The 12,000-nt window shown below is 46.0% G+C and overlaps 1 protein-coding gene across 3 annotated transcripts in view; it reads right to left on the bottom strand.

The window, feature by feature from the left end:
* The window catches only part of NIM1K (NIM1 serine/threonine protein kinase), a 70,574-nt gene that overhangs the window by 12,156 nt on the left and 46,418 nt on the right, over positions 1–12,000 (bottom strand). For all 3 annotated transcript variants that reach the window (XM_079918313.1, XM_079918315.1, XM_079918314.1), the window contains one exon: positions 8,333–9,307. In XM_079918313.1, the coding sequence (XP_079774439.1) occupies positions 8,333–8,624 (292 nt within the window). In that variant the 5' untranslated portion in view covers positions 8,625–9,307. The remainder of the gene's footprint in view (positions 1–8,332; positions 9,308–12,000) is intronic.

Here is a 12,000-nt window from a genome sequence, read left to right as displayed (position 1 = left end):
GCAGACATTAATTGCCCTCTATTTCCCACGCATGCAGGAACAGCAGCTCCAGCAGCTAGAGGAAGCCCAGAGGCAAAGAGATGGAGAGACTGGCATTTGAAGGTCTGGCCTGCATGCACTGAAATGGTAAGGCCCAAGGAGACACGGGTGAGGCACCAACAGCCTCCGCTGTGCATGTGTAACAGGTACGCCCAGCATAACACGTCCAATACTGATCTCCCCCGCCCCAAACCTGTTCCTTCTACAGTCTTCCCGGTTTCAGTAACTGGAAACTCTCTTCTTGCAGTCATCCAGGACAAAAACCTTGAGTATTATTTGACTCTTCTCTTTTACACTCCACTTTCAATCTGTCAGCAAATCCTGTTATCTCTACTTCTAAATACAGCCAGAATCCAGCCACTTCTCAGCCTTTCACTGCTCCCTTCCTGGGGAATCTCTCTCGCCTGGATTATTCCGATAGGCTCCTAGCTGATCTCTCCTTTTCTGCCTTTGACCCCTTGCAGCCTATTTTCAACAGAGCAGCCAAGGTGATCCTATTAAGCGTTAAGCCAGGTCGCGCTGTCACTTCTCTGCTGCCTCAAAGGGCTCGGGTTTCCCTCATAGGAAAAGCCGAAGTCCTGACTTTGCCATACTGCGTATTAACCCTATGCGGTCTGGTCCCTGCCACCCTCTGCTGTCACACGCCTCAGCCGTTCCTAGAGTTTTACAGGCACTCTCCCACCTTGGCGCTCTTCTGCTTGCTGTCCCCTCTGCCTGACCACGTTCCCCCATGGACTCCAAGGCCAGTTTCCTTATTCCCTTCAGTTCAATGATCACCTCCTCAGGGAGGCTGTCCCTGGCCATTTTGTCTAAAACTGCAGCCCCCAGTGCTCCCTCCCCTCCCCTCTGCTCTATCTTCCTTCCTGTCCCTTATCACTACGTAGCATAATGAATATTTTACTGGCTTACTTTTGTCTGTCTCTCCCTGCTAGAACATAAGCTCCACAGGACAGATTGTTGTCTATTTCGTTCAATTCTGTATCTCCAGTCCCTAGAACAGTGCCTGTTACACGGGAGGTGATCAACAAATATTTGTTGAATAAATGATCTCACTTAACACTCACAAGAGCCCAGGATAAGCATCCCCACTGCAGTGTAACTCAAGTTTGCGCCTTGCATTTTCATTTATTATCGTGTCCCACGCATCCTCCATGTTACCACAGACTCTCCACAATTGTGATTTTTAATGGCTGTGTGACTTCCATCCAAGTGCATATGCTTTAATATCCTTGAGCTTTCCTGCATCATTGGAGCATATAAATTATTTTGAGTCCTTTGCATTATAAATAGGGAACTTCTTTTTGTTATAGTAATACTGAATTTATTTTTAGGATGGATTCACCAAAGCCAATAACTAACCATTCTTAAAGTAAGAAAACATAATTTTATTTATTTTCAATTTACTTTTTTATTGAAGTATAGTCGATTTATAATATTGCATTAATTTCTGCTGTATAGCAAAGTCTTTTTTATATTCTTTTCCGTTAGGGTTTATCCCAGGATATTGAATATAGTCTCCTGTGCTATACAGTAGGACCTTGTTTATCCATTCTATACATAATAGTTTGCATTTACTAACACCAAACTCCCAGTCCATTCCTCCCCCATACCCCCTGCCCCTTGGCAACTGCAAGTCTGTTCTCTACATCTGTGAGTCTGTTTCTATTTCATAGATATGTTCATTTGTGGCATATTTTAGATTCCACATCTAAGTGATATCATATGGTATTTGTCTTTCTTCTTCTGCCTTACTTCACTTAGTATGATAATCTCTAGTTGCATCCAGAAAACATAATTTTAAACTGCTGTTTTAATGAATGTACTCAAGAGGAGGGACCCCTTTTTCAAAACCACTGGGCCTTCTCGGTCAAGCTTTACTGGAGCCTGTGTGAGTCCCCCAGCCCTGTCCTTCTAGGAGATTAGAGCATGAAGGACCCACCAGAGAGTACTGCCATGCATTGCTCCCTCCCATATCTCTTCCCACCACTACTGGATTTTCCGGGGAAGTTATTATACTAACTTAATTCACCAAGTATCTGTTGAATATTTATTAGTTATAATGAATGTGGGGAAAGTCTGAGGATCAATATGATACAACGTCTGACACCAAGGAGCCTACGACCAGGACATACAAGACTTTCACTGTACCCCAGATTTGTTAGGCCCCAAACCTTTATTTCTCATGCATACTGTCTCTTGGGTTCCAAGATGGTCATTGGGCTCCTTTACTTGACCTCCATGTACCTCCAAGTCACTGCTTCCAGATCTGCACTCTCAAATCCACTTCTTCTCCTGTATTCACTATTCACTGCTAAGTCATTAAGGCTGGAAACCTGGGAGTCATCTTTCCTTCTTCCCCTCCCTGTCCTCTCCTGCTTTCCCCCATGCAGTTGACCACAGGTTTCCCAATACTCTAAAATAGTTTTCAAATGCATCCCCTTCTCTCCATGCTCACTGTCACTTCCTTAGTTGAGGTGGACATCATCATTCATCTGGATCATTAGACTAATATTTTATTCTGACATGCCTGACTCTTGTCATGTCCCAACTTCAATTCCCTTTCCTCACTGAAATAATTAATAGTTAATCATTTTATTAATTGCTTGCTTCAAGCTCTTCAATGGCTTCCTGATACATAAATGACAAAATCCAAATATGCAAGAAGATTCTCCATGATCTAGTCCCTGCCTCCATCACCCACCATATCTCCCACTGCTCTGTGGGTGCATCCCATGCACTAGCCTCATTGAATTACTCTTAAATCTCCAAACACTCCGCACCCTGGCTCACACCTCCAGTCACTTTACATCCTCTCGCTCTGACTGGAATTCCCTTTCCTCTGTGTCCTGCATTATTTCTCCGAAAACGTCAAGACCTAATGCAAGCCTTTCCTGATCGATTGACCCTTTCCTGATTTCAGCCACAGTCGAGCACACCCTTTGTAACCTCACCCTGTGACAGCACTTATCAGTTGTTTCCTGTCTGTCTCCATTACCTACTGCGAGTTCCTATCAGGCAAGAGCTGTATCTCATTCATCTCTGTAAGGCACAAGAGAGTTTATTATATTTTTTAAAAAAGAAGGAATGAACCGATGCATAAATAAATCGAGAGAGAAGAAGAAAGGCTTCTAGAAACATGAGACTAGAGTAACAGAGAAGAAGACTAGGGATGAAGGGGTCAGAAAGGACAGCAACAGAGAAAGGGACGGGCACCCATGGCCTCTTTTACTTTTGTTTGAGGCAACAGATGGGACATAAAATATTCAGAAGCCCAGTGCGTCATTTCTTTTGAGAAATTTCTAATCAGCCTAAAAGGGGACTCATGATGGCTTCAGCCTGCCCGATCAGCTTGCAAGGCCCAGGAGAATCTGAGCCATTAGCTATAAAAATAAACTCCAGCCAGCAGGGGCCTATACTGGAGCCTTCTCTTTAGGGAGCCAGAGCAGCTGGTGTCTTTTTTTAAACTACTGTCTTGGGAGCTGCCCCTGGCACAGAAACCCTCCGCTTCCCTGGGAACCTCCTCCTTTATCTTATCCAGGTTGTCCATATTTCCTAGAAAACCTAATGACAATTCTTGGCAAGCTGGCTTTGCATGGGAACCGTATTTATACAAATCGCTCTTCAGACTAAGTCTTCTGACATGGCCTGGTAATGGGACAGGGTATTTGTAATTCCCAGCAAAGCTAAACCACTCCCTGATAAATCTCCTTCCATTGTAGAGGTAAAGATTTTAGAGGAATGTCCCCCTGTCTTTCCAACCCAGTCTGCTCCTGGTAGCCTAACGTCCTCCCTCTTTTCATAAGTCACAATCTTCCAGTCTTGCCTCTGTCATCCTCCCAGAGTTCTCACTTCCTAGTACCTACATCGCCCGTCTCTTTCTTCATCCCCACATCGATTCACATCTGGGTCTCCCCTCCTTCACACTCTCAGTTCCTTTTGTCCTCACCTTCCTACTCTTTCCTGGGCTCACTTCTGATAGAACCCAGAAGAGAGATGAGCACGGTACCAGGACGAGGCCATCCCGGGATGAGTCTGCAAGTTGGGAGGTGAAATCTGGGATTCATTTTCCTGTTGCATCAGTACAATGTACACAATGACCTGCTGTTAACATTTTCTGGCTTGTTTAAATGTGCCTGTTGAACTGATTTTTCCTCTGCCTGTGCTTTTGGCCTTCCTCTCCTTTTGTGCACCCATCTCATCCCATAAGCAGAGGCTGACATTGAGCCTTTGACAATAGGGCTACTCTGTGGTGGTTTAGGAGTGAGGAGAGCATGATAGTGAGGCCACTGAGGCCCCCATCCACACAGCAGGAAAACACCGCATTCTCTGAAACTCAAGGGACTAGAATTAAGTGAATTCTGTAATCCAACAGGCAAGAAGCCTTTGGCATTCAAGAAGAAAGTCACTATGTAAACACCAATTGTGGTCCTTCCTCTTTCTTCTGTCCTCCTCACATAACAGCCTGTCCAAGGAATTAGACGCTTTCCTGCTCCTGGCTTGCGGTGGTTTCCCTGCTTAGCTGGTTATTGTCGCGGTGATGGTATGTCCATCAATCTACTGTGTTCTCCACTCTCCCATCTCAGAGACGCTTCTTTGGACCTCGGGCCCTGCTGACAGTGCAGTGGGTCGTGTGACCCGAAAGGCTGCAGCTGACTTGACATAGGCAGGCCCTTGACTCAGCGGTGGCCTATCGCCGGCTGGTCAGTGAGCGATTATATTCTCTTTTCAAAATCTGAGCTGAAATAGAATGAAACTAGTGGGATGGAGATGGGATAAAGTTGAGAGGTTATGTAGATATGGGACTGGAAACAATCATTCTTGGCCATATGCCTTTGGGTAATTAAGCAGAGAAGGCCACTCCGCAGAAAGAAGTACGAAGTAGAAATGAGAAGCCGCGCAACCCCAGAGAACGGGGAGATGGAGGGGGTAACCTCCATCCTTGAAACGTGGCTCTACCTCCCTGCTGAGCGGCCACAAGATTCCCCTGCACACAAGTCACCCTGTCAGCGTGAGCTCATCTGAGTCGGCTTCTGTCCCATGAAACGAATGACGTGTGACTCACACAGGCCTAAAGGACCTGGACTTTTTTGAAAGCAGACTAATACTGGCACTTAATGGATACTTGCTACATGCTCTGTCTAGGTACATGGTAAATATTCGGTATATCATATCTTTTTAAAATTCGCTCCTCCTAGCAATCCTAGGCAGCTGATATATTTCCTTCACGTACACGTAAGGAAATTGTGGCACAGAATGGTAAAGTAACTTGTTCGGGGGTCACACAGCTAGAGGAAAAAAGAATTGGAATTCCACGCAGGTCTGGCTGACTCCAAAGCTGATATCTTTCCACAATATTGCACTACCTTCTGCCACCTTCAAGACAAGGTGCCGCTCTCTCTTACACACTGTCTGAACGGGGAGGGCGGGCAGAAGGTAGGTGCTGCTTCTGAGTCTTGGTTATACACTCTAGGACTTGCGCATTGTCCCCTGCTTCCCTGCTGCAGGCACTGGAGGGCAGGATCCCTCCTCGGCAGTCCGGCCGCCAGGAAGGAGAATGGCTGGTGAGCAGGGTGGGGTCTGGCGGGGGTCTGGGGCTGAAGAAGGCAGTGGTAGCCCACTTGGTCGGCTTGTTCAGGGCAGCATGTGAAAGAGCTGCCCCCTCCACCCTGCACCAAAATCCCGAGGTAGCTTGCAGCGAAAAGGAAGCTGGGTTCTAAGCCTGTCTCTGCCATGACCCCGGGACAGCCACTTCTGAGCCTCCATCTCCCCATTTGTGAAATTCAGGAGGGCTAGATGAGGTCAGTGTTTCCCGAAGTGGAACCTTGAACACTCATGGGGCATGCAGTGATTTTAGTGCATGAAAACAGCCTTAAATAGCACCGAAACACAGCATAAAAATGTTATTTCTGTATCGGTTCTCCCTTCACTCTCCTAAGTAAGGTAAAGAGAAACTCACAGATGGGTTTTTGGCATGTTTTAAATTACTTTCAGTCACTTCGTAAGTTTCCTTTAAATTTTATTTTATTTTTTTGGCCATGCCGTGTGGCTTGCGGGATCTTAATTCCCCCACCAGGGATCAAACCCATGTCCCCTGCCGTGGAAGTGTGAAGTCCTAACCACTGGACTGCCAGGGAAGTCCCCCTTTAACATTTTTTGCAAGTTGCTAAGAGAATAGATTTTAAAAGTTCTCACCACACACATATGAAATTGTAACTATATGAGGTGGTGAGTGTGTTAAATGACCTTATTGTGGTAATCATTTCATAATATATACATACATAAAATCAGAACATTGTACGCCTTAAACTTACATGATATTATATGTCAATCACATCTCAATAAAGCTGGAAAAATAAATAAACAGAACTTTGAAATTTGTGTGCATTGTATTTATTTTTACCACTACCTTCTACTCATGGGTTTTCATGACTTTAATATCAAATTTCCTTCTGAAATAGGTTTAAGTAAAAAATAGACTTGCACAATGATAGCTACCATTTATTGAGTGGCTACTCTGTGCCATGTACTTCATATATATTATTCCTAATTTCCCCAACAATTCTAAGATACGAGTCATTATCTCTATTTTACAGCTGAGGCAACTGAAGACCAAAAAGGCTAAGTAATATGCATGAAGTCAGATACCTAGTAAGTGACTGAACGAGGATTTGAACAGATTTGTCTGATTCTGAAGCACATGTTTTTTCCACTATCCTATCCTCTCCACTAGAATCTAATATCTGAACCTACACTCGGGAAGCAGCTCCAACACGCTTTGCTCAGACTTTAGCCCCTGTGACCTCCCTGCCACAACGGACACTCTCCCCTTTCTGAATTCCTCTCCTGGTTTGCCTTTATGCAACTTCTCCTCTCCACTTCCTGTTCATGTCTTCCTTTCAATTTCTGGCCCCTTATCTCCTTATGTGTTTTATGTTGTCTTTCACTCTTGCTCTAGACTATTGAAAAGCAACATCTTTCCCAATTAGATGTGAATCGCAGCCCTAGAGCTGCTTTTATGAGTAACGTAATCAATGCTACTGGCTGCATTTTGTCAGCGAGGAACCTGAGGGCTCAGAGGAGCGCTGTAATGTCCCCAGGTAGGTAAGGTGAGTAGGCATGAACCCAGACACTCGGGCTCAGAGCAAGATAGAAGGGGACTTGGAGCTCCAGTGACTTGGGCGTGTGTGCACGCATGTGCGTGCGGGGTGTGTGTGTGTGTGTGTGTGTGTGTGTGTGTGTGTGTGTAGGTAGAGGAGGTTGTGGTACTTTCTCCATAGGGGCCAAACAGGGATGAGCGGGCAATGGGATTGGGGGTTGGAGAAGAAAAGAAAACAAAACTCTGACACGAGAAAGCGCAGCCCTGGAGACGTGGTGGCAGCCTGAGTGCAAGGAGAATAAATGTCAGTACGGGACTCTCAGGGAGAGGGCAGAGCCCATGGGCTTTAGGAAGTCTGTAGATTATACCGAGTTGCAGGCATTCTTTCTCTGTTCTGTGACTCCGTTATGACTATTTCCAGGCTTAGTTAGCTAAATTAGAGGTAACTTGGAGAAATGCCCACATGGGTTGGGCAGCAAAGGGCTGCTGGTCTCTCCACACAGCTCCTCTCTGAGGCCAGAGCGGTGGGCGCTGCTGGGCTAGAATCCAGAGTGACCAGCAACCAAGCAAGCGTGGCTACTTGGTAGCAAGCAAGGAGCTGACAACAATGAGAACTAGTACAGAGCAGACTGAAGCAGAGAAGTTCTTGAGGTCAAGTCCCTTTTCCCCAAACCTAACAGAAGCAGCAGCCTCTGGTAAGGAGGAGAGGCTGGACCCCGCTATCCACCGACCATCCGGGAGGTCCCCTGTGCCACTGGTATTGACAAACAAACACAAACAGAAGTTACAAATAAGGACCCGGAATACGAGTGGCCTTGGAATCAAGCCACACTCCCCTCCGCTTCTCCAAGGTGTAACTGGAGAGGACAGATTGCCCTCAATGTTTTAGTGAGTTCACCTGCATGCTACAGTGGGAGAGTTTTTGGAGTCAAAATCTTCTAAGATTAAACTGCTAAAGCCACATTTGACATCTCTGGATCTTAGTTTCCTTATCTATAAAGTGAAATAAAAATACTGAGCTCACACCATCGCTGTGAAAATGAACGGCGGCAACAATGGACGGCGGCCGGTATAGGACTTGCACTTAGCAGGGGCTCAGTGATGACGCCTCACCTGCCTCCTTGGCCCTGGACTCTTAACCCGACCCCCAACCAGGTCCCAACACCCTGGGCATCACCGGTGGAGTTTGGATCCTACCTTTGGTTAGGGAGTGAATCCCGAGCTTGACCTGGGAGAAGTTCCCACTTCCGATTTCCCCTCGGATGCGGTAGAAGCCGATGCGTTTCCCCAGCGTGATCTCCCTCACCACCTTCTGGTCTTGGGACATGTCCTGGGTCAGCTTCTCGAAGGGTGTCAGCTGGCGAGGCTGTCCCTCTCCGTCCTCCTTGGTGCACTCCGTCTGACCGCCACTCTCCACGCTCTCTCGCCGGTCCCACCTGGCATAGCGGGTGTTCTCCAGGCCGCCTCCATTCACATACAAGGCAGTCATCGTCCTCCGCAGGCCCACGTTTCCATCTCAGCAGAGGCACCGATGGGGGGGCAGGCTGGGGAGGGGCCGAAGGGGCCCGGCGGGGGGGAGATGGGAGTTGACTGCCAGAGCCCTGTGTCCTTGGGAGCTGGGCAAGCCCCCCCTTCGGCCGGGGGAGGGCAGAGGCCAATGCCAGAACCGCCTACCAGCCAAGCCCGAAGCCGCCCTCGCTCGAGACCTTCCTTCACGCTGAACTTCCCAGCTCTAACTGGACCATCAGGCACACGTCCAGGTACCAGAGCCGCTTCCCTGATCAGGATCCAAGAACTTTCTGGCTGGCCGTGCTGGTGCTCTGTGGTAGGTGGCTGTGTCCCAAAACAAAGGCTCCAGCTTGCTATTTCCTTTGATGGCCAGGGAACCTTTTGCTCTGGTGTGTAAACGCCCCGCAGAGGCCCTCAGGTCCCCGCTGCTGGCGCGTATCTCTGATCTTCTTCATTTTGCACTTTTGCTGTCAAGTTGCAGGGCCCCGGAGACCTGATAATCTGGACCCCAGGAAAGAAGAAACTTGCAAATCAGCCTTCTGGTCACACGGGCAGCCAGAGGAGGATTAAATCCCCGCAATGCCACTTTAGCCGGCCTTTATTTAGATGAGCCTTCCTCTAAGCCGTGAGCTGTCTCAAAAACTTGGTGGGTGCTACTTCATCCTAAGAACAGAGAATAAGGAAATGTATTAGCCCATGCTAATGTACAGTACGGGATTTATAATGAATGTGAAGCTGCTTGGTAAGCGCCAGTCTAAAAGCACTCTACAAATTTCAGTTATGACTCATATCAGTAGTAAATGCTTGATCACGTATGATTTAGTAAGAAGAAGATGTACGCACACACACCCCTCGATCTACATTTCAGAAAGGCCCTCACAGCCTGTAAATATTTCTAGCAAAATAATTTTTCTGCTTCTGTTTCTGGCTTGCTTTGAAGCCAGAACTTTTAAAATAATAATACAGTAGGGAATTCCCTGGCGGTCCAGTGGTTAGGACTCCACACTTCCACTGCCGGAGGCCAGGGTTTGATCCCACGAGCCACGTGGCACGGCCAAAAAAAAAAAGAAATTAGTAGGTACAGTGGAAATGTCTTTAGTAAAATCTGTCAGCTTTTCTGGTTGCATCATTTATAAAATAAAGTGACCACGATGTCAAATTTTGAGATAAAATGATAATACGATCATCATAATGACAAAGGTTTCCTATCAGTTTTCAAAAGTTCTTACACTGATTCGAATAACAATGTGTTATATTTCCTTTACACTGTATGTTCTCATACACTGGCTAATTTTTCTCCTAGGCTTATTTTCTAGGTATTTCTAATCAGGTGTCAGCCTCCAGGCCCAGCAGCTCATTTTGAAGGTTCAGAAACAGGGTAATGTTACTGGAGGGCAAAAGTCTATGGCCTCCTCAGTGATGAGAAATACTTGCTCAGCTAGAATATCTTCATGACTTTCTTCCATGCAGCCTCCAGTAAGAAATAATCACTTCCTCCCTGGATCCCCACAGCACTCTGTACAATTTCCGACAGGTCTCCTATCCCTGAAGGTGGGAACCAGGTTTAATTCATCTCTATATCCTGCTCTTCCTCCTCTCTCCCTCAGCATGGAGCATGATGTCCTAAATAAAGAAAGTGTTTGCTGAATGTGCGCTGAACTCGATTTTTGGACTTGAACATTCCAAACCAAAAAACCCGAGCGAAAACATGAGAGACTGCCTTGGAAACGGGAATTCCCAATTCTGTTTGATGATATCACATTATTCCAGTTAGGTACAGAACTGCTTACACTGTAATTGTGTTTAAGTATGGGGTTGCTCAATAAAGAGAAACAAGGACAGGAAAGAGGAGTGGTGGGAGGCTGCCCATCACTGTGCCTATTTCTGCATGGGGGAGGGGAAGCTGGATGAAGGATAAAGGACAGAGGTTTAAAAGGGGCCAGGTATTAGTAACCACACACATCTCTAGGCTAGAGTCTGAGTATGGTGTTTTAAAAGACATTTTAAGGTGAAAGAGCCTGAATTCGCTTGAGGAAAATCTAAGCCACTGGTTCTTAAGCCTCCTGGAGTTGCACACTCCTTTGAGATTCTGATGAAGCCTCTGACCCTATCCCCAGGAAAAAGCATGCACACCTAATCTGCATCCAGTTTTAAGGGGTTCACAAACCCTCTGAGACCCATCCCTGTACTTCAGACTACGAAGCTCTACAAAGATCTCCTCAGATCCCTGGCAGAAAGAGACCACGCAGACAAGAAGTGGTGTAACAATTTTAATTCTGAAAGAAACTTTAGCTTCACCTACGCAAAGAGAGTAAGGCCTTTCGACAGGATGCAGTGCTCGATCGCCTCGTGTTCCTGCAGCTTTCAGGACCTCCTGGCTCTGTGTCCTTCCTGGGCCTTGCTCAGGACTCCAGGCTTGCCTCTCTCCCAGTGCCTCGCCACGGTGCTGTCATTACCAACCCCAACTAGATAAGCACCTGGAGGGCAGGAACCTGCACCTTATTCTTCGAACTCCCAGGGCTCAGCCCAGTGCCTGGAAGTTGTATATGATAAGCATTTGTTGAAGAAGGAATGAATTAACCTACCAACTGATTGATCGTTACATTCAGGTATGATCTATTGAGTAGAGGTAAATATTTTATTTATAGACACATACCACTATCCCAACATTTACTTGAATTATCTCAGAAAGCTTATTTCCGTCCACATTTCCAAGGCCTGGGCTACCTTCTACTGGCCAATAGTATTCCTGGCCCCGCCTTCTTGTGTAGGTGAAAACTTAGTCTGAATTCCATCACCCAACTGAGAATTGCTACAGTACTGCTTAGAAATCCAAAGTCTTCAAATTATCATGCACTGGTTAGAGAGGGAAACAGGAGCTCTCATTCATTGTTAGAGGGTATGAATTGGTACAATTTCTTGGAGAACAACTGGCTATAGGTATTAAAGTACAAGTGTACGTATCCTTTGCCTCAGCTATTCCACTTGAATTTATCCTGCACATACATTCACAAAGGTATACATATTTCTAATATAAATATGGCTAGATAGATATTCACTGCTGCATTGTTCTGTAGGAAAAAACTAGACATTAATTAATTAAATGCCCGTCAGTAGGGACAAGTTAAATAAGTTACAATACATACATATACAAAAATAGTGGATTATTTGTGAAATAATTCATTGTATTTGTGAAAAAGAATGAGTTATGATATCCAAGATACATTGTTAAGTGGTCAGTAGAGTTTACATAATGTGATATCAGAAGTATAAGAAAGAGGAGGGTATACCTGAGAAACTGGCAATATTTACTGCATTTGAGGAGGGGAGTTGTTGGACTGGGAACTAGAATGAGA

The sequence above is a fragment of the Stenella coeruleoalba genome, assembly GCF_951394435.1.
Source record: "Stenella coeruleoalba genome assembly, chromosome: 3".
Taxonomy (NCBI): domain Eukaryota; kingdom Metazoa; phylum Chordata; class Mammalia; order Artiodactyla; family Delphinidae; genus Stenella; species Stenella coeruleoalba.
This window is presented reverse-complemented; position numbering and strand designations above follow the sequence as displayed.